This window comes from Polypterus senegalus, chromosome 13 (genome assembly GCF_016835505.1).
Source record: "Polypterus senegalus isolate Bchr_013 chromosome 13, ASM1683550v1, whole genome shotgun sequence".
Classification (NCBI taxonomy): Eukaryota; Metazoa; Chordata; class Cladistia; order Polypteriformes; family Polypteridae; genus Polypterus; species Polypterus senegalus.
Window position 1 is genome coordinate 30,555,423 of NC_053166.1, and position 23,231 is coordinate 30,578,653.

General features: G+C 34.8%; 1 protein-coding gene across 3 annotated transcripts; it reads left to right on the forward strand.

The window, feature by feature from the left end:
- Nucleotides 1-20,082, forward strand: fam114a2 (family with sequence similarity 114 member A2). 3 transcript variants are annotated; one of them, XM_039776246.1, is made up of 14 exons: nucleotides 1-109; nucleotides 506-756; nucleotides 3,321-3,420; nucleotides 3,749-3,850; nucleotides 4,009-4,118; nucleotides 6,172-6,306; nucleotides 6,417-6,575; nucleotides 7,802-7,922; nucleotides 9,467-9,552; nucleotides 13,420-13,500; nucleotides 15,829-15,968; nucleotides 16,645-16,717; nucleotides 19,358-19,411; nucleotides 19,916-20,082. In XM_039776246.1, exons 2-14 carry the CDS (start codon nucleotides 529-531, stop codon nucleotides 20,009-20,011), a joined length of 1,485 nt encoding a protein of 494 aa, XP_039632180.1. In that variant the 5' UTR covers nucleotides 1-109; nucleotides 506-528; the 3' UTR covers nucleotides 20,012-20,082. The 3 variants fall into 3 exon arrangements, with proteins under 3 accessions (XP_039632180.1, XP_039632178.1, XP_039632177.1); XM_039776244.1 differs by having other exon boundaries at nucleotides 18-115; XM_039776243.1 differs by lacking the exon at nucleotides 1-109 and adding an exon at nucleotides 122-210.
- Nucleotides 20,083-23,231: the final 3,149 nt, after the last annotated feature.

The window sequence follows — 23,231 nt, forward strand, 5'->3', positions numbered from 1 at the left end:
CGTGAACATATTTCAAAAGTGAGAGGGGCAGAAGTGACGTGGCTGGTGGAGTCAAGGTTTACGAGCAGCTGGGAACGAGAATATAAACAAGGACTGTCTGGCATACAAGGCAAGGGTCAGTCTTCATTTATTTAGTTTTCCTGTCAAACTGTACATTTACAGAAGACAGGAAAAACATCTATAGTAATAGCAATTTAATGTATTCTGCAGGTAAGGAATGGTTAGAAATTTTACGTTGATTTTATTTAACGATATCAGCTGGCATGTTGTGACGTGGACAGAAAATTATTGTTAAATTAAATCCTATGCAGCTAACAGCTTTCAGTGTTTACTATAAATACTACGTACAATTGGGTACTGCCATGTGACAGAACTACATTTGTTTTTCCAATATTTAAACTACAATCACCTTTTCCTCAAGTTAAACCAGTGCTGTAGTTGTATAGATTCTGAATAATAATAATAATACAGTAATAGTTGTTCTACTGTCTCATTTTTCATAAAGACTTAACAGTAAAATGCGCAAGGATGTCCGACACTGAGAATCAACGAGACTTTCTAGAAACTGATGATGACTTTAAGGAGTCGCCGTTCACTGATGCAGTTAGTGATGCCAGTGAGGAATTTAAACGTGATGCCTCAGACAAGGGTGAAGCGACTTCTGTTACAATGACGAGGAAAAGGCCTGAAAGTAAGTCATCCACGGAGTCGGAAGAAGCATCCCAAGGAAAGGACAAGGACACAGATGCTGGACAGGTACTAACGTTAAAATGATGGTTTTTATTTTAGTATCATGTACGAATATGTGGTTTATTAGGAGCAACATTTCTGAAATGAATGATGGTATATGTAAAGAAATTGTAATATGATATTTGCAGATCTGAAACTAAATACCATTTTTCCATTCCATTTCTAAATTGCTATGTAACTATACAGTAATATTTGTTGTATAATACATTAAAGTTTTTTTAAACTTCATCTTTCAGCTGCACCTGTTAGGGGTTACCACAGCAGATCATCTTTTTTCATATCTTCCTGTCCTCTGCATCTTGCTCTGTTACACCTATCATCTCTCTCACCACATCCATAAACCTTCTTATATTCCTCTTGCCTGGCAGCTCTATTTTTAGCACCCTTCTCCCAATATACCCAGCATCTCTCCTCTGCACATATCCAAACCAAAGCAATCTCGCCTCTCTGACTTTGTATCCAAACCGCCCAACCTGAGCTGACTCTCAAATGTACTCATTCCTAATCCATCCATCCATCCATTAAAGTTTTTTTTTATTGTAGGACTTGTTTTTTTTTTCATTATTTCACCTTATACAATTTCTTGTATTAGGAATTTGTTAGTTTTTGCATACCTTTTGGGGTCTGAGCGTAAGGTCAGCCATTGGAACAATTGCAGGTTTAAGGGCCTTACTCAAGTGCTTAGCAGAGTAGGATCCCCTTTGGCAGTAACGTGGATTAGAACTGGCAACCTTCCTGATAAAGGTGGACATCCTTAGCCTCAGAGCCTTTACTTCGCCCTAAGCCACTGCAAAAAATCATCATGAGTCATGGTTAAAAATTGCACCCAAATTTTTTTCTTTGATTTTTTTTTTTAGGGACTTACTAATCATGATTCAGAAAGAAGGAAAGGAAAATTTATGTCTGTCTGTCAGGATGTGTCTTTCAGGATGGCTACATGCTCCATAAGTCTTGATCCAGTCTAGCTCAGATTTCTTTTGACAAAGCTGTTGTGAATGATGCTTAAGTGTAGAGCTGATTAGATTTTAGGCATTTCCAGCAGTTGTGATATGAACAAACTGGAAATTCAAATCAAGTGCTATTTGCCACCTATAATTAGATAGATAGATAGATACTTTATTAATCCCAAGAGGAAATTCACAGTAATTATGCACACAGTATAGTATGCTGTGAAATGCTTAGTTGCTAAACTCTTGAGACTCTGCATTAAGTAAAATATAAAAGGACAATAATACATTCTTTATACATTTCAGAAAAAAAATTAAGTTAAAAGTCAGCAGTTGTGTGCATTGTATTAAAATAATAAAAATATGTAATAAATAATAACACGAGAGAATTAATTTCATGTAGTTCTTAACACTTTCCTCATTTAAGATGTGACTGTATTGTGGAAAGAAGCTCCTCGTCAGTCTATCAGAATGGCTGCTATCTTTGATAGTTTTCTGTGCCCTGGTCCAACATTGCTTGTTATAGAGGTCATTCAAGTTAGAGAGTGTGCAGTAAGGGATACATTTAGCTGACTCCTCCACTCTGTGTAGAGTTTTGTGGTCCTGTTGTATGTTATGCAATCAGTCAGTGATAATTCCTGTCAGAATACTTTTTTGATTGTAGATAAGTAACAACAACAACATTTATTTATATAGCACATTTTCATACAAAAAAAATGTAGCTCAAAGTGCTTTACAAAATGAAGAATAGAAAAATAGAAGACACAATAAAAAATAAAAATAAGTCAAAATTAATTAACATAGAATAAGTAAGGTCCGATGGCCAGGGTGGACAGAAAAAAAAAACTCCAGATGGCTGGAGAAATAAAATAAAATCTGTAGGGATTCCAGACCAAGGGACCGCCCAGTCCCCTCTGCAAGTAGAAGTTCATTAGTATCAGGGACAGTAGCCTAAAATTCCTGAGCTGTCTGTGGTGATGATAAACACTGTTGGGCCTTCTTTACCAAGGTGTCTGTGTGCTTGGACTAGGTCAGGTCCTCCGTGATGTGGACACCAAGGTATCTAAAACTGCCCAACCTCTTCCTCAGAGTGCTGTTAATTCTGAGGGGGAGGTACCACCTTTGCTACTTTTTTTTCTCCAAATAAAAGTGAAAATGTTATATCCCCAGTAGTTTATTTTGAAATCCCATGATAACAAAATTGCAAGTTATCTTTTCAAAGTCTGCCTCACAAAATCCTTTTCTCTTAATATTTTTGAGGAAATATTATGATATTAAAGTCAGCAGAAGTAATTCAGGGTATATTAAATAAAAGAAATATACTCACAAAATTCTCAATATTATTTTTTAGGTTTATAATGTTAAGCATTTCTTAAAAATGGCCAAACAGTTTAAGATGGTTCCTGCTTTGTGCTCATCGCGTTTGGGATGGGCTGCTGTGCTCAACAGCCTTGTATTCTACTAAGAGGTTGTTGAAAGTTAAAGAAATACCCCAGAATTATTTGTTTTATATGTTACTCATCCCATGTACTTTCTAGTAGTGGCTGAGAGTTTTTAATTTCATGTTTTCATAAAGAGAAGATATTTGAAGAAATATATTTTATTCAATCAATTCATTTTTAGAAACACAGACCTTCTGAAAATTATCAAGGTGGCTGGGGATACTGGGGTAGCTGGGGCAAGTCTCTGATAACATCTGCTACAGCAACTGTAGCTACTGTTGGTAAGTTCTATTTAACTTTATTTTTTTGTTTTTATTTTACCATTAAATAAATTTATAGGTATGAAGTGATGTATAACTTTTTTAGTTTCCTGTTGACATATAGAAAAATTATGTACATAATAACTTTTACAACAGCAATTTAAATGCAAGCATTCTGTTTTTTTTTGTTTTTTTTTTTTTTTTTTTTAATAAAAGGTGCAGTGAAAAATAAATTTTGTCACAAGCTATTTACAATTATAATATAGCTGTATCTGTGGATCCTATGCTGCCTTAAATGTATCTGTCGTATGTACCTAAGATTTACTTAAATATTTTTATTCCCATAAAGGTCAGGGAATCTCTCATGCCATAGAGAAGGCAGAATCCTCTCTTGGGATACCTTCTCCAACAGATATCTCTGGTGAATTGAAGAAAGAAGAAACCGTCGATGGTGAGATGCTGCCAAAAGATAAAAAATGACCAATGTCCCTACTTTGTGCATGGAATAACTAAATGTTGATCTAATTTATGTGTATTTCTTAAAAAGTAGGAAAGTTACTTTCATTAAAGTCTGTTTTGTTTGTTTTATTTATTTATTTTTTCTTTCAGTTCTTTCAACAACAGGTGATGCAGCCAATGATAAGTCATCTAGTAACACCTCTCATATTGGTGGTGCCATTGGAATGTTTTCCTCATTGACAAATGTGGTTCAAAGCACAGTGAGTTAAATCATTCGACAAAATTCATTTTACTAGAAAGAGAAAATTCAGAGGTCTCATTATGTTAATTTTCTTTGCAATGCATTATCAGTTCAAAATTGAATTTATTTTTTCCTTTAGAAGGTCTTATTTTTGTGATGTTTTCTTTTTATAATGATGCTGAAGTTCAAAATTGGCTTTTGTTTCTGATTTAGTAAATAAAACTAAATATTTTAAAATTCAGTCAGAGTGCAAATTTGTTAACAATGGAGATATTGAAGAAAAAGACACAACAATCATTTTTTTTCCCGAGCATAAAGAATATCACTTGTAATTATATTCACAGGCAGTTTGTATATTTATTACAAAAAAAGTGTCACTTTTTTTTTTTTAATCTCTTGCATCAGTACCAAAAAATGTTTCAGGCAGATTGTATTTAAATAGTTTTGACGATTTACATCACTTTTTACATCCAATCCAATATCTTTTTACTTGCAGAGGGTATTGAGGATACCGATTTTTTTATTAGTAATTAGTGAAGCAATGTCGTAGGACAAGTAAAGTAATTTTGAAATGTAGTCATCTGTATTCTTTATAAATTTTACATTGCATTCAGTGCTATACCACTGTGTTTGCTAAATGAGAGACAGACAGAACATGGGGATTAATTTAGACACACAATCTAGTATTGAGCTGGTAGAAGAAGTCAAATCCCAACTGTCAGAATGGTGGACTGAGCATAAGCCGTGCACGGCCAGCCCCGTCCTATAACTGCTATATTCATTCTTTGAGTTTTAAGTTCCTCCACCAATCTCAATGTGGCAATTCATCTAAAAAAATTGCTGTATCATTTCACAACATGATTTTTTTGAAAAGCTTCAATGTTAAAGAATACTTTTCACAATTAAAAGACATGGAAGAACGGGACTGTTCCCCTTGTTATAGTGTGGTATCTTTCATATGCTTTGAGTACAGTATGCATTTCCGAAATGCCTGAGACCACAAGCATTTTGGATTTCAGATATTGGAATATTGGCATATACATAATAAGATATCTTCTGGACATCCTTGATGAAGTAGAGAAATGCAGCTAAACCAGCTTAATGAAAACTCGCACATATAATAGTTTATGTCACCAAGCCTGTTATATTTGTTGGCATTCCAAGCAGATTAAACTTCAAAGGGAAGGAATATAATGTAAAGATTGTATTTTAGTTCCCTTCAAAGAGGGCCAATGCTGCATATTTGCACTGAAGAACTTTTCTTTTGTGTTTTCCCATATGTTTTTATTGGCTACCACCTATAATTTCTCAGGGAACTAGCTAACAGGTCAGAATATATACACCAAACTTCACTCCATCACGTCCACTGTGCCGGAAGTCATTAATCAACCAGTGAGTCACTACATTCAGTTTTTGTATGGTCTGGGTTTACATACATAAAATGTAACTTGTTTTTGCATGCATTAAAGGGCAATTTACAGCAGTATCCATTTTTCCTAATGCAAGTAGAGCACTTTACTGCACTTGTATTGCAATAAAAGCAACTAGTGAGAATGTAGCTGCTTTTGTTAACTGTAAGCAGTGACATTCCATTAGCGAACAAAACATCTGCAATTTTAATAGTGTCACACATTACTTTTGAATGCAGGTGTTATCATGTCACGTCACTGTGGACAAATCTCATTGACTGTGTTTCATTGCTTAGTGGCATTTGTTGCTTCAGGGAGTACCCCATCTTGCATCGTTAATCGTGCCTTATCCTGGTGGCACTGGATGCTTCAAGGGTACCACCCACTCTCCCACCCTCCAGTTCCTCAGATTGTTGATCAAGAGTAGCTGCTTCTTGTTGCTGTAAGCTTCACAGGGACTTACATTTCTGATTTTGTTGCATTTTTGGACTTTGCCGTTTCGGTTTAGGGATCTGGAACCTGTATACCAATTTAATTGTGGTATATTGTTACATAAATATTGGTTATTTAACCTGTAATACTTAATACTCTTACAAATTTACAGGATATCTGGAAAATTTTAGAATAACATTCATCATACATGTAATTTTTACATTGTTCCAGGGAAAAACAGTTCTAAGTGGTGGTCTTGATGCATTGGAGTTTATTGGAAAAAAAACAATGGATGTCATTGCAGAAGGCGATCCAGGATTTAAGAAAACCAAAGGACTAATGCTTAGAACATCTACTTTGTCTGAGGTACAGGACTATATGAGTAAAACAGAAATAAATTTTAAAGCATTTCCAGAATTACTGGTTTATAGTTAACATATTTATATGCTTGTTGGAATTTTTATAATTTTATGTAGGTTTTAAGAGAAGCTAAAGAGAGAGAAGAGCAACAAACATCACAGCTGGTCGATACTGATACTACTAGGAAGGCACACTATGGGATGCTATTTGATGAGTTTCAGGGGCTTTCTCACCTTGAAGCTCTGGAAATTCTTTCTAGTGAAAGTGCAGCAAAGGTAATCATTTACTGATATTTTTTGCAGATTCTTTTTGGTATATGTATAGCTTTGTGTTTCTTTATATTTTAGGATTTAACTATTGAATTACTTTTTCTTTTTACTATTTTGTCTATAGAAGACTAACCATTTACATGTATTCATTTCTACAGTTCATATGCTCTTCTTTTTTTGTGATTTTTCATTTGAAGACAATCTTTGGACTTGGGTACAAAACGATTAATATACAGTAGATTAACTGGAGATTGTGATATGGTATGCTCTGTATATGGACCTGCCAGGCCCTTCTGTTTTTAATATTTATTGTTACCTTGCTAAATATATATTTATGTCCTATAAGTGATATCATTTTTGTGCATCTAAATCAGTTATCTTTTTTTTAAGTCCTCATATCTTCAGGTTTTTCTTAAGTATCATAGACATTTTTTGAACTACTGTATATTTGAATCTGTGGAGTCCTGCATGACACAGTGGTTAAAAACGGTTCATTCTGATACTATATATTGTCCAGTTTCATTCTCTCTTCATAAACCAGAACACTTATGGCCTGGGTACTGGCTTATAATAGGGAATGCTTATGCACATATTCTCAGTTATTCACACTAGGTGAATTTAGAGTAGGCACCATTATCTTCACACCTTTTCAGATATATGCAAATAATTGGACAAATTGACAGAGTGGGACTGGGGCTTTGCTAGAAGGATCCAGGTAAATGAAGACATGTGAATGTGCATACCTAGTCTTCTGTAAGGCAGCAGTGCTAAATTTGTGCTACTATGTTGGCCTTTATAATAATCAAAGTGCCAAATGCAATACTATGTAAATTTAGACTTTATAAATACAGTTTGATAAATGACACAAATGCTTTCCTAAAAACTTTCAAATAGCATTATACTACTGTGTCACAGAATACATTTTTAGTTGCAAAATATACCTCGTATTTCATCTCATCATTTTTAATGTAACACTTCAACGCTCGGCTCCAAACCACACTCATTTTATTTTTAGACATATTGTATATTCTCATAGTTTATGTTTATATAGTAGAAAATACAACCAAAAGTCAATAAGCCCAAATATTAAGACTGTGTTTCTTTGTTCTTGCATTATAACACATTTTTACAGTTACAAACAAATGGGTTGTATGATTTTAAAAGTTTACTTTTATGACAAGTAGTAAACAGGACAGAATTGCACTATACATTCAGAGAATTTGTTTTTTCAGGTGAAATCTGTGTTTACAACATTGTCTGGAGAGGAACTGGCCAAGTTAAAAGAAGAGTTGGAATTGATCAAAAAATCCTTTTCATTGATTGAATTTGATGAGGAAGAGGAGGAGTGCATTGGTAAGTAAATTAATAGGGATCTTAGACTCTTCTATATACTTAGAAGAAGTATCTTAATGCAAAAAAGTAACAATTACCCCAGGTGATGTAAAAGATTAGCATATGTTTCAACCATTCACAGTTTATAGGTGGAAACTGAACTGCCAAACTTCAGGTTTAAAGTCCAGTGCTTTAGCCATTATGCCATTCTTTCAAATAAATAATTAACCAGTGGTGGACCTGCCAATTCTGGTATTCTATGACAAATGCCAATCAAGCACCGTGCGGGCAGTGAGCACAGGGCCCACTAGGTGACATCAGGTCCTCGGGCCACCCTCATAAAGTCTGTTTCTGATTGTTAGGTCAGAGACATTCACACCAGTGGCCTGCTGGAGGTCATTCTGTAGGCTCTGGCAGTGCTCCTCCTGTTCCTCCTTGCCCAATGGAGCAGATACCAGTCCTGCTGATGGTTAAGGACCTTCTACGGACCTGTCCAGCTCTCATGGCGTAACTGCCTGTCTCCTGGAATCTCCTCCATGCCCTTGAGACTGTTCTGGGAGACACAGCAAACCTTCTGGCAATGGCACATATTGATGTGCCATCCTGGAGAAGTTGGACTACCTGTGCAACCTCTGTGGGGTCCAGGTATTGCCTCATGCTACCAGTTATGACACTGACCATAGTCAAATGCAAAACTAGTGAAAAAAAGAGTCAGAAAAGATGAGGGAAAAATGTTAAACCATTCCTGTTTTGGGGGTCGTCTCATTGTTGCCCCTCTAGTGCACCTGTTGTTAATTTCATTAACACCAAAGCAGCTGACACTGATTAACAACCCCTTCTGATACTTAACTGACCAGATCAATATCCCAGAAGTTTCACTGACTTGATGCTATACTCTGATTAAAAAGTGTTCCTTTAATTTATTTGAGCAGTGTATGTGTGTGTATATTAAAACATGATAGATCACTGTAAATTTAAAGTGGAGAGGAAAACAATTATTAGAATAGATATAATCGGTAATCACAGTTCATCATGAAATTTGAATCAGCTGAGGGGTTACAACCAGTTGCTCTAATCCCGACCTATTCCCTGCCACCCCCCAATCCCCCCCGCCAGTAAGGGCATGTGTGAGTGTAAAGCTGGAAGTTCTCTCAAAAACCTGATATATGCAGCTTCAAATATGACAGAGAAACCATGTTACTAACACTGTGCCCTGAAGCATCTTTGACACATAAGCATACTGCAGTAACCATACTGGGCAGGATGTAATGATAACTTTTAAAGATGGAAGCTTTGAAAAAAAAATTACTTAAATGATGGGTTAACATTTTCAAAATATGATGCTAAAGTAGTTAATACCCTCTTTGCTGCCAAGATGCATTGACATGAAAATAAGAAAATGTGTACCCAAATTCAGAATGTGAAAATGGTGTTTGAAAAGAATGTTGTAAACCTTTGACTAGATTTTACATAAAACATCCTTGTAATTAAGTGAAAATTCTTATTAAACTTTGCAGAAAAAAATAAACCTGAAATTTTAAAAACTGCATTTTTTTTGTTTAAAGATGATGACGGTGAAGAGTTTGTAAAAGAAGTGACAGCTGCCATGGCAGAAATGAAATTAATGGTGACTGCAGACAAACTTGTTCAGGTATGTGTATTAATTTATTTTCTTTTTTAACTTTTAAGTGAAATTTATGTAAATAAATGTAAAGTTTTTCATGATTCCCCTTTTTGCAAAAAAAGTTTTATTTTTGTTTTTAATTGAATTAAGTTACATCTATAGTCAAATTGCAGGTCCACCCCTCTACATGTCTTTGAAATTAAGGGTTTTTATATTTTTCTGTTTTAATATATTAGATTGGATAAAGTTGATTAATCCCATGGGGAAGTTTAAATGTATACAGCTGCAGAAACATAAAAAACAAGAATACAGACTCGCAGGACAGATATGTATTACGGATTTCTGGAACCTTATTTATTAAGCTTGTATAGGCACAAATAAAGGCTCAAAATACTCACACACAACTTCCCATGCAAAAATATAGATAGATACTTTATTAATCCCAAGGGGAAATTCACATAATCCAGCAGCAGTATACTGATACAAAGAAACAATATTAAATTAAATAGTAATAAAAATGAAAAGAATTAAAATAAAATTAGTGTTTGCATTTACTCCCCCGGGTGGAATTGAAGAGTCGCATAGTGTGGGGGAGGAACGATCTCCTCAGTCTGTCAGTGGAACAGGACAGTGACAAAAGTCTGTCACTGAAGCTACTCCTCTGCCTGGAGATGATCCTGTTAAGTGGATGCAGTGGATTCTTCATGATTGACAGGAGTTTGCTTAGTGCCCGTCGCTCTGCCACAGATGTTAAACTGTCCAACTTTAATCCTACAATAGAGCCTGCCTTCTTAACAAGTATGTCCAGGCGTGAGGTGTCTTTCATGTTTATGCTGCCACCCCAGCACACCACCGCGTAGAAGAGGGCACTCGCCACAACCGTCTGGTAGAACATCTGCAGCATCTTACTGCAGATGTTGAAGGATGCCAACCTTCTCAGAAAGTATAGTCTGCTCTGAGCTTTCTTACATAGAGCATCAGTATTGGCAGTCCAGTCCAATTTGTCATCCAGCTGCACTCCCAGATATTTATAGGTCTGCACCCTCTGCACACAGTCACCTTTGATGATCAGGATTCATAAAAGAAAACTTAGCGGGTAAACATGTATATTAATGGCAACTCTTACTCATGTGTACGCAACACTTCAGAGAAACTAGGAAATGAAGATACCCTTGATCAAACCAACTAAATGACAAGTCAACACGCATAGTAATATGTGTCACCAAGCTGTTGTAATGTGCACTGATATGACAGACGTATTCATCACTTTTGAGGTGTAATGTAATGCACAGACTGTATTTTAATTACCTTTTAAGATGGCCAATGTTGTGTTTTTGAAGTGAAGAACATTTTTAATTATTTGTCATCAATTTTATATTGTTTCCTGTTAACACTTCTCAAGGAACTGGCCTACAGGTCAGGAGTATCTCGGCAAAGCTTCACTCCATCATATCTGCTTTTCTGGAAGCAATTAACTGATCAGCAAGGTTCTACATTCAGTTTTTATATGGTGTGGTATGGGTATGGTATGGGTGCACATTCATAAAACATAGCATGTTTTTGCCAATAAAAAAAGGTAAAATCAAGAACGAGGCTGCTTTTGTTAAACATGAGCAGTGACATTTCATTAATGCACAAGTAGCAGAAAGAGGCTGACGACAAACCCAGGCTGTGGCTTGGGTTAACCCGTAATTCGTTTATTTTGAGGCAAAGTAGATTTGCCAGATGTGATGGTACTTATTAGTAAGCAAATTTGCTCAGCCATCAGTTTTTTTATATGGCCTGTATTATTCATTGTTATGGGAATCATTTCATTATGTGTGCCAGGTAATGGTGGCTACCCACTCAGATGCTGGTGCCTTTCCCTGCCCCATAGAATGCAGAGGAGAGCCACTATTAAGCTGTGTTTGTTCTTCTTCATCTGTTCTTGGTTGCGGAGCACAGCCAAATTCTTTTGAATTTAGGATGGCAGGGCCTCTGTGCATCAGGAGGGAAGCTTCTCTACCATTCAATGAAATTCTGCAGCATCGTGATTACGCATGAGGTTGATTGGCATGCTCCATATATGGACATTTCAGGGCATCATTCCAGGCATGTTTACATATACACATAAGTGGATTATAATTTATAAAGAGGACATTACATAGAAATGTGTATATGCAAGGTGGTATAAATGTGATTTTTTTTTTTTGCCATGAGCATATTTTCACAGTCTAATTAAAAAAAATGTTTTATAAATGAGGTTTCTGGTCTTATCAAAATATACCTGATAAAGCTGTCATAAATAATTTAGTTCCTTGACTAAGCCAACTTAATAAATAAATAAAAACATGTAATTAATATGTATCTCCTTGAGTAATCTGAAATATGGTGGTAAGGCAAAAGAAGTCTGTTTAAGGGTCCCAGCACAAAAAGTGTAAATGATTTGGGGGGTATTTCACATTTAAACTGGAAGATAATGTAATTGTTTGGCAACACTGTTAAAGTTAATTAAAGTTACCTGACTTACTTTCACAGCACACCATCTACAAAGATGACAAAACCTCTTTTGACAGGATAAATCGGCCAAGTTAAAAGATAAATTTATAAATTTGTATCAACAGAAAGAAAAGCTGTATACCACATTTTACAATGTCTAATCAGTTTTTCCACCACCCATCTAACCAAGGCAATGAAAGTTCATGTCCTGTAGGTCCTGATGCAACTTTATGGTGGATTGACCTTTTCAGCATGCTCTAACAGTGTCATCATTTTGATGATCTTTTTACCTCTTTCAAAATATCCAACACCTAGAATATTGATTTTATTTTTTTTTTATAATTTGCAACTTATTCTTTAAAAAATAGAATATTATTAAATAACATTGCAGAATCCATAAAAAAACTGATATTAAAACAGTTATCTTTTTGCATTTTTTGTTTTGGCTCACCACATCACCCAACCCCCAAATAAACCTATACTCTATGGGGAAGCAACGAAAGCATTTGATTCGTCAAAAATTTTGATTGCCGGTTTTCAACAGATCTCAACATTTTAGGGTCCCCTTATACCAAAACCATCGATATCTTGATAGTTGTGTGTGTGTGTGTGTGTGTCTGTGTGCCTCAGTTTCTTGAGGATGGTCTAGAACTAAAACAGCAGGACAGAAAAATGCCAAACTTGAAACTCAAGCCTGTTACATGATGATGATGTGCTGATTAGTTTTTGAGCCAGATCGTGCAAGAGAGAGTCACTCAAGAGGAACCCTCGAATGCCATAATTCTACAATGAATTCTTCTCATCAGTTGCTATCATAATGGCTTATTTTATGATCAGAAAGATCGGCATCAGAGCAGTGAATAATTACTGAAATGTTCTAGAATAGTAACTTGGTTCCTAGGGTACAAGGCCTACTGATGCTCACTTCTGAATTTTTTCATTATAATTTACTTTATACTGAAGGCAGATGAGAACCGGCACAGTTCCAAAAATCATTTAATTTTCAGCTTAAAAAGTGCCACCTGTTTTAATTTTTGAATAACTTTAATTGATACAAAATCTTCATACCTTTTTATAAAACTTTGTTTTAAAGCTTATCAATTTAAATGAAGTGTTTTGAATTAAATTTGTATTATCCAAATCCAAAAATTTGTTAATATTAAAGAAGAATTCATCAAGTAGTGTTCTTTAAACTGAAGGCTTAACTTTAAATAAAATGTGTCAAATGGAAATATTTCTTACCTGCTTACCAAAGTAATGTTTTATAGATTGAAGAAAAAAAAAGTTTTGTTAACTTTAAGGAAAATGAAATACAGTATGTTAGAATCTTAGTAATTGTGTTTGTGTAGTGGTATTATGTATTTTGCTAATTATTTTGTTAGTATAATCAAAACATTCATGACTTACACTCTGCAGGCAAGAAAAAGAGTAGAAGACTGGATGTCTGACATTAATACACAAAGAGAAGAGGAAGAGAAAGCAAGATGCGTTACTGAGGTAAACTAACCAGTTAATAAATTACAGTTAGTTGAAATGAACATTTAAAAATAAGAGCAGAAATTTAAGAGTAATAAATTAGCAATATAATAATTAACAAGGTGCTTGGTAACTTATGTTCCTTGGCAGTAGCAGCAATACAAATACTATTATAAAACAGAATAATGGAGAGTAAAATATATTGGGAAATTGTTATAGTTATTTTTTGACTTTTTTTTTTTTTTTATTACTGTGTATACCTGTTAACATTGTTTTCCTGTTATGTAACGCAAGGTAACCCTCTTTTTTTCATCATTTTACAGTTTTAAGACAATTTTGCCTCATAACATTTCATGTAAGAACACAACTGTGTTTAGCTTAGCCAGTAACAAATATGCCACAAACACATTATTCCTTTTATTTAAATTGATGTAGGCAAATATTATGCTGTATTACAAGTGTAGGTTTGAGTGCCTTGAGCATGGGAAAGGTGCTATATAAATAAAAGGTATTATTAGCTGAATAGGTTTGAATACTGCCTTGTGGTATGATCAAGTTGGAAAATATTTTTTGCAATAGTCATTTTGTAACCCGCTTTGTCCTGAACAGGGTCATGTGGGTCTGCTAAAGCCTATCCCAGCTAGCATTAAGGCGCAAGGCAGGAACAAAGCCTGAGCAGGGCGCCAGTCCATCACACACACACACACACTCACACCCTAACCCCACACTAGTGTCAATTGAAGATCGCCAGATCGATCACCTAACCAGCATGTCTTTTGACTTTGGGAGGAAACCGGAGCATCCTGGAGAAAACTCATGCAGACACGAGGAGAACATGCAAACTCCACACAGGGAGGCCCTTGAACACAAACCCTGGTGTCCTTGCTTAGAGGCAGTATTGTTACCACTGCACTACTGTGCTGCCCTCACTCACTCACTCATCACTAATTCTCCAACTTCCCGTGTAGGTAGAAGGCTGAAATTTGGCAGTCTCATTTTTTTACAGCTTACTTTACTACAAAAGTTAAGCAGGTTTCATTTCGAAATTCTACGTGTAACGGTCATAACTGGATCCTACTTACGTACATATATATGGCCATAGCCTGCAGCTTGTCGCCATGTGAGGCGGAGTTGCATCCCCCATCATCACGCCTCCCACGTAATTGAGTGCCTGCCCATATAAGGCCGTCCATTAGCAGCAATCCAATAGACACGCTGCCGCTAAATATTCGCGGGTGAAGGACTATGTTTATGCAAACAATGATGAGATGGTCAGGGATAGAATAGTGTTTGGCACAAACTCGGCAAAAGTGCAAGAGAAACTTTTAAGTGCCGGGTCTTAGCTAACATTAGATAAAGCCGTGGACATCACAAGATCGCATGAGATAACACAAGCACAGCTGAGAACCTTCGATGCATGTACTCCGAGCGGCTCACGTGAACTGACTGTGAGCATGCATGCAAAGAACAAGCAAGAGCTCCAAAGAGCGTTTAACAAAAAATGCATTACACAGTTGAGACGGCAGCAATAGAATATGAAGCAACTGAGACATACACGCATATTCATAAGTTCACCTACTGTGGAAACAAACCGCACGATGGAAAAAGTCAATGTCCAGCTAAAGGAAGACGGTGTAAAAAATGTGGTGAATTGAAGAACTTCACTAAAGTTTGCAGGACTGGGAAAGGTAAACCCGTGCATGCAGTGTGTGATGTCTCAGATAAAGAGGAAGACGAGCTGTTTATTGATGCAGTAGGACAGGAACAACCCTCTGACGCTGAACAAGCCTTTGTAGACATATCAATAGGAAAGCAAGGTGTAAAGCTTAAGTTTAAATTACGTTCATAGACACACTGCCGCTAAATATTCGCAGGTAAATCCACAACTTAATACCGGGAATGCCTGTTCAACATCTTAGATTCACGAGTACTGATTTGGGTGGTGATCACTTCGATGAATGAAACCTGTTATCTTTACAACGGTTGAAAACGAAGATGAGTTGGTCAGGGATAGACTAGACAAACACGGAATGTAACTTAAACACAACACATCCTCCAAATACGAACCTGATTGAAAGAAATAATGATAATCAAATCCTTGATGACAGCAACACTCATAACAGTCACAAAACAATTACATTGATAATCATGTTAAGTTATTTTTAAAATGTTTCCTTTTCTTTTTCACAACTTCTTTAACACACTACTTCTCCGCTGCGAAGCACGGGTATTTTGCTAGTATATAATAAGATACACATGGAGTTAATAAATTTTGAATGAAAGAAATATATACACTGACATGCTAATGTTGTTTTTCTTTTCATACCTGTTGCTAATTATTAATTACAGGAAATTCATGCATCTGCAATTAGAAGCTTGGCAGAATTAACAGCCAGAGCAATAGAGCAATTCCACAAAATAGCAGAACTCGTCCTTCATAGTCAGGAGGAAAAGGAAACAGTGTTGCAACAGGCCAAGATTCTCTCACAGTAAGAAATGTTGCCAGCATATACAATAGTAAACATTTCATGTGTTAGATTTGTAGAACTAAGAGTTATTAATAGATTAATTAATTTAAAAGTATAATTATGCAGCACAGTGTGTTCATCCATCCAACACTTGATAAAATGGATTAATATCTTAATGTATGACATTTGTAATATTTTTATTTCCATCCTACATAATGAAGTATTATGTTTGATCGTTAAGTATCACATTGAACTTTTATATGCGCATTTATGCTAGATATTTCTTTATCTTTCATTTGAAATGCAAGAACATTTAACCAAAATTTAAATGAGTTTGTATTAACTTCAATTTATACACAATTGTCATAAAGTCAGTTTGACATTAATATATTTCTAAACTTCGATCTGTGAGTGTTGAATTATGCTTTTCTTTGTAGTAACATATACTGTTTTTTACACTCTTCAGGCAGTTCCATGTTAATTAATCAGTTATGGGTAATTGCTTTTGTTTTTTTTTTTGCTGCAACACCGTTATTGTTAGCACCTACTTTTTTAATTAAAGAAATGCATATTTTCAGATCTGTAGTGTGCTTAAGGAAATGTTTACTTTCTAATGCCAATAAACGGACAGAAACTTTAAATTTTAAATAATGGCATTATGTATGTGATGATCTTCACTTCATGCTTCTTTTTTCAGAATGACTATGATTTTATGCAAGGAAGTCTCAGTGCTGTCAAAGAAGTTTACATCCTCTTTAACTGTAGTAGGGGTAAGTAGATGTAGTACAACATAATAAAATATAAATGCTAACTTATGTACTCCTTTTAATTTATGTTTTCCCTTTATAAATACAGTTAGAAACAGTTACTTTTAGCAAGACTAACACTGCTGCTTCTTAAAGTGAACATTTTTTAGAAGTTCTAATGGTACTTTTATTTTCAGCCTTATTTCAGGCATTAAGTTCGATTTACTGTTCAATACTGTGTGTCATATTTTGGTGATACTAAAAACTGCACATCTAACACATTACATTTTTGGCACCTAATTTAATCCTCTTTAATAAAACCCCTGTGTGCGTCCAGGTGTCCGTGTGTGTCTTTTGGTGAAGTGGCTCGGTGCGACATGCACGACCGGCATCGTGGACGCACACACACTGGAAGCTGAGCACACAGTGAATGGCGTAGCCGCGGCCGCGCATGATAAGCAAATAAAGGACATCATTGCTGGGGAGAGTGCTGATTGGGTAGTCGCGGCCGCGCATAAAATCCGTTGCTGGGGAGACGCCACACATACTGCCCCGTGCATGTTAACTAACTATCTACTAACAACATGCCACCCAAAAAAAAAGAAAATGTCAAGTAGGACAAAAGACACAGACACTCAAATCGTATATAAGCAACATCTCCTGGAAGAACGGTCAGCTCAGCAAGTAAACATCAACAAAAGAAAGGCTGAAAGACAAAGAAAAATACAAGCAAATAGATTGATTGTAAAAAAGAAAATGAGCGTCGGAATATTCCCCGCATTGATTTGGCTCTATCCTCTACTAATTTACCCTTTACCATAAGAAGGCGACAATTTCCAGTTACATTAGCCTTTGCGTAACAATTAATAAAGCTCAAGGGCAAACCTTAGAAAAAGTTGCCATTTACTTGCCAGAACCAGTATTCAGCCACCGTCCGTTATATGTTGCATTATCAAGAGTTAGAACTTTTACAGATGTTGTTGTCAAAGTTGTAGGTGGTCCTGAACAAGAGTGTTTACAAAAAATGTTGTCTATAATGAAATTTTATTGAAAAATTTCCTGAGGTAAAAAAATAAAAACATTTTCCTAATATATATTTCAGATATTGTGTATTACAGATTGTGTTAAAGTTTTACACTAAGGCAATATTAATTATACTTACTGTATTGTCATATACGTTTCAATTTTCTTCTTGCAAAAATATTTTTAACAAAAAAATTAAGACAACAAACAGAATGAGGTCAAGGTCCCTTGCCATTTAATATAGACTGTTCCTGCTAATGTTTATGCAATACTGTTCTAGCGCCTGTTATTGTAATGGGCTTAATGTCTAGTATGGAATATTAAGCAGGGAGTTTATAAGGTTGAAACAGATAAAAATGCATACTTCTGAAACTCACCTGGTAGCTAATACAAAGGGAATGTCTGTAAACCACAGGTTAAAGCTGCAACATTTCATGCCTGAAACACCCAATAGGTGTACAGCTTTTATGAGGGAAGGTTTGGAAGACTCAGTCAAGGCATCTTTAGAGTCTAGTACAGATAAGTTCTGCTTTGTAAAAGAGACTTCAAAAATTCTTGTGTTTTTAGATTGTCAGATTTAAAACTATTTTGCTATTTATTTTGGTAGTGTTTATTAAACATTCTGCTTACTATATGTTTTATATTAAAGTGCAGAATCCTTTTAAGGTGGACAGACAATATTCCACATAAGAGGACATTATTCTGATAAGCAAAATATTATTCAACTGCACATATCCAACAAAGTTATGTCTCATTGTGAAAAGAAGTTCACAAACATGACTAGAATGTAAATGTCATGTATGAAGTGAATGCAGTGCCCTTCCTTGGAGTCATTATAATTAAAAGGGTTTAACAAATTTATTCAAAAGAATTGCTATGTCAGCATGTTGTAATTCTGTTAATATTTAGAAAAGTGATTATTTATGTTAAATAAACCATAGATATGCATCTGAAGATGCTGGCCTCCTTATTGTGTACTTTCTTATTATGTTGTTGAAAGATAGTAATGTGTAGCAACTGATGCAGAATTTTACAATGTTTGGCATATGGTACCTTCAACTAATTGATAAAAGGTTTTTGTATTTCTTATATAATCCCTTAACTTTGTTTTGGAATATGTAATCTTGACATTCCATTAACTGTTAGATCAGTTACAACTATGTTGCATTGTATGTTAAAGCAAACAGAAGTTTTTTGGAGGAATAATACAAATTACTCATAATGCAAATAAATATTCTCAAAATGTTTCTGGGTGTCATGTCACCATTCCCACATCACATGCTTGGATACCATTGGATCCAACTTTTAGCCTAACTTGAAGGCTGCTTTTTGGAATCATGGGCTTTGTCATTCAGAACTATTAACCACATGCACCAGCACATGTTGCTTTATGGGACTGCAATACAATATTGAAAAATTATGAATGAACACACCCATAGCAAGACACTATGAGGACCCGATTTTACAAAAGAAGTGGCAAATTTCCTAATACAAATCCTGGCTTGGTATCACTACTTTTGTATACTAATTTTTATAATTTAACACCATTCCATTTGTTATTTGTTTTCATAAAAAATAGTTTCAGTAGTGTGCTGCTTTCTTTGTTTTTGATACCTAACCATTTTTCTCTTAATTTTTCAGACACATGAAAAAGGAGATGTTCTTAATCCACTGATTACTGGCATTTTTCTAGAGGTTAGTGCTTTTGTGGTGCTTAAATTGTTACTTCTCTTAATGTCTATTTTTAGATTTAAAAAGTAATGATCAGTTAAAAAAATATTATTTTGGAACTACCATACATGTACTTTAAATAAAAATGACAAGTATCTATTGGAATTTGCTAGATGAAATTAGTTTTTTAAGACCTCTATTTCAGTAAGCACCAATCACTTTGCTGACAACTGTTTCATTGTTATCTCGGCTGATAACTACATTCATATTTGTGTTTCTTATTAAATTTGTATGCAAGAATAGTGGCTTCCCAGTAATACTACATATTTTGGTGTACAGGTAACTGTATTTCACAATAAATGGCATTGTAACTAAATAGGAAAATATAAAGCCATATTTATTTTTCTTGTACTTTATACTATTTGAAATAAGGCAAGCCTTTTTATGAAGTCTTCAAGTAATTTAAAAAATGTTGGTAAAGAGAGTGCAAAACAAAAATCTAAATGTTGTAAATTCTTTCCTTTTCAGGCCTCAAACAGTGCGTCGTATATCCAGGATGCATTCCAACTTCTGTTGCCAGTATTAGAAATCTCTTATATCCAGTCATATATGAGAACTGCATAACAATAAAAATACAAGGTTGGGCTGCACAAGTGGGAAAGTCGTGTCAAAACATCCTGCTGGTGGTAGTAGTAGCAGTATGAAAAGTAGGGATTCTGTTGGTAAATTTAGTTTGGTCTAATTATTTACTTCCTTTTTTTTAATAATGTAGGGTGGAGAACTATTTGAAGCACTTTTAATTTTGAAGTGTATTGTATTTAGCAATCTACAGTATTCCTTGTAGATTTTGTAATGGAACACTTCATTTTTTTTTTATTTCATATATGGAGGATTTGTATTGTTTAAAGGGAAAGCCACATGGTTTGGATGCTAACTTAGTGTTCAGACAATTATTTTGTAAGGCTGCAGAAATGGTGCGCTTTGAAATGATTTTTATATATTTTTTTATATCTATATAAAAAGTTAATCATTTGGTTTTTATTGCATATCAAGTGACTGGATAATGATATGATGACACTACGTTACATTTTTAATTAAAATAAAATATATTTGAGTAATTTTGAGTTTAATACAAAATAGTATCAGCCAAACCATGAAGTGATCAGTGTCTATTGTTCATGTTGCCTTGTGTGTGTCTGTCTGGATGTGTGTGTATATATGTATATACTTTGTTACGTTGTACAGTATATTACAGTATATTACATCTGTGCTGTTTTCATGAAATGAAAATAAATGTAGTTTTGAATAACATGTACAGTATTGTATTTTTTTTGTATGTAAACTTTTCTGTTGATTTAGAAATTACTGCAAGGTAGTTTTCCTGGGAAATTCTTTAAAAAATTGGTAAATCAATTTTTTTTTTTTTCTAATAAAAATAAACCATATTACTTACCAAACTGCAAATGTCATTTGGAATGATTTTACATTTAAATATTGGAATTGGAATTGCAATCTCATGCCATCTGCAGCTTACTGTTGTTGTTGTTAATGTTGTGTTTACTTTGTTTTAAATTAGCAACATACCCTTCAGGTAAACCTAATTTTGAAAGATTTATTTCTTTGTGTTATATAAGGAACCTTTTTTTCCAATGAATTATCTAAAATAAATCCCTTTCATATGGTGTATTCCTTTTAAAAATTCATTTAAATATATCAAAAAATGTATGATTAATGGCCTGCTTGACCCCTCAGAGAAAAAAACACACAAATGAGAAGAAAAAATGCAGGTCATTGTAACCGACATGAACAGTTTTATTAGGCAGTGCTAGCAGCATGGATGCTCTATTACATTAGGAGACCAAAGGCATTGTTTATAATTTTATTAACAAGTTGAATGGATTGGACCAAACATGGACCTGGACCTGTAGGTTGTGACGCTGGCCATGACTAAGAGGAAGCCATTTGGGTTGAGAACATTTCTTAGTGTTTGCATTTACAATTTATTTATTTATTTTTTTAAATGAGGTCAAGTCAGCCATTCTTAAAGGTGGTCAATGTGTATGTTTATGATAGGTAGATGCTTTTATTTGTCCCCAGTGGTTAATTAAAACTTTACAGAAGCTCAAATATACTGTATATATATATATATATATATATATATATATATATATATATATATATATATATATATATATATATATATATATATACCCATGACCCCCACCCAACACACCAAACAAATTTTGGCTTGGAAAATAGAGACCTGCTACTGTTAACAGGGTTGTAGGTTCTCAGATTGTACCACAGGTAGGTAAATAAAACTTAATTTTTTTCCCAATGGAAATTTTAGACCTTTAAAGAAGCGAAATAAATGCTGTATTATAACAAACACAAAGCCTCCACTATACACCAGAATGGCTAAAAAGAAAGCAAATTTCTGACTTTAACAATTACAGTCCCAGTGAGCTATTATACAGGCAAAACGCTGTTGGTAAAAAGGATCCGCCATAGCGTTTCTTGACACAATTTTGCTGAATAAAGGCATAAACATCTGAATAGAGCAGGCTGAGCTGGTAGTGTCTACGAATGGAACATGGTGGCAGATGTTTGCTTCCTTTCGTAAAGGAATGATTCATCATGAAGACATTAATACAGAGTGGATCATTTCTGTTACTGAGTGTGACTTATCTCCTTGGCCAGTAACATGGATGAGTTCAGTCCACATTTCAATGTCTGGATCACACACACTTACTTTTAATAGTATTATGCTCCCTTTTTCCATTGCTTATTCACATACATCTCCAGATGCCCTCCTGTTTTTTCCATTCTGCCTTTTGAAGAAATTTAAACCTAACGTTATTTTTGCAATACAGGATAGTTCCCCATTCAGAGATGGGGTTATGCTTCAGCTACAGAAATGAAAAATACATTTATTTTGGAAAAAATGGATGGATGACTCCTTTGAAATAGTTAATTTTTATCTTCATATTTTGGTAAGATGTGTACGATTTTTAGCTATATGAACCTAGAAAATAATGTGTACTTGCTTACTTTTGTATTGCATGGAAAAGAAACAAACTACAAAATAATTGTGTCCATAAAAGTCAGTATGTAAAAGAAAGAGGAGAGCTGTCTTTCATTTTTGTTAACTAATCCCAACTTCCCAGATTTGTATGCTGTAGAAAAAGCCCTCCATCTATGATCTGTGCATATTTTGAATAACAGGCACCCATCCTCTACTAGCGTTGTGTTGCTTTTCATAATATTTGAACAATGGTGACGAGAAGCTCAAGCTTATCCATCCTGTTTTCCTAGACTGTCTTAAACAGTTAATCTCAAACTGTGACCTCAGCAAGGAGGGCCATGAAATAAGTTATTTGATTTGAAAATTCTAGGGGCTGATAGTCTGGAGGGATACGAGGACCTCAAGTTCTCAGAAGGCTAGAAAAAGCTTTGGCATTTTTCTATTATCGTGACACAAAGACTGGCTACACAAATGCTATCTTTAAAGTTAGTGGGGGTGGAGGATAGTTACCTATAGGTCCCTAATGTTAATGTCCCCTTTGGGTTCCTAATCTTAAAATTCCTATCAGGTGCCTAATCGTAAGTTTTCTGTCTTGCGTCACGATAATAGAAAAATGCCAAAGCTTCCCTTTACTCTCCTTTTCATATTAGTGTTCCCTCTGTCCTACATTGTAGTTTCGTTACTCTCTTTGTGGAGGAAAGTGCCCTTTAGGCTTTCAGTTTGCTAAAAGCACATCTTAGTCTGAGCAGAGAAGTGAATCAATGCTGTTTAAATCCTAATTCAGACGGGATTAGTACCCAAGGCAGATGAATTTTTATT

What these genes read in the sequence shown, in the direction of transcription:
- fam114a2 (XM_039776243.1), top strand. An exon ending in GAAAGAAGAAACCGTCGATG is followed by an intron (nt 3,851 to 4,008) that starts GTGAGATGCTGC and finishes TTTTTCTTTCAG; the next exon opens with TTCTTTCAACAACAGGTGAT. An exon ending in CAGGCCAAGATTCTCTCACA is followed by an intron (nt 15,969 to 16,644) that starts GTAAGAAATGTT and finishes TTCTTTTTTCAG; the next exon opens with AATGACTATGATTTTATGCA.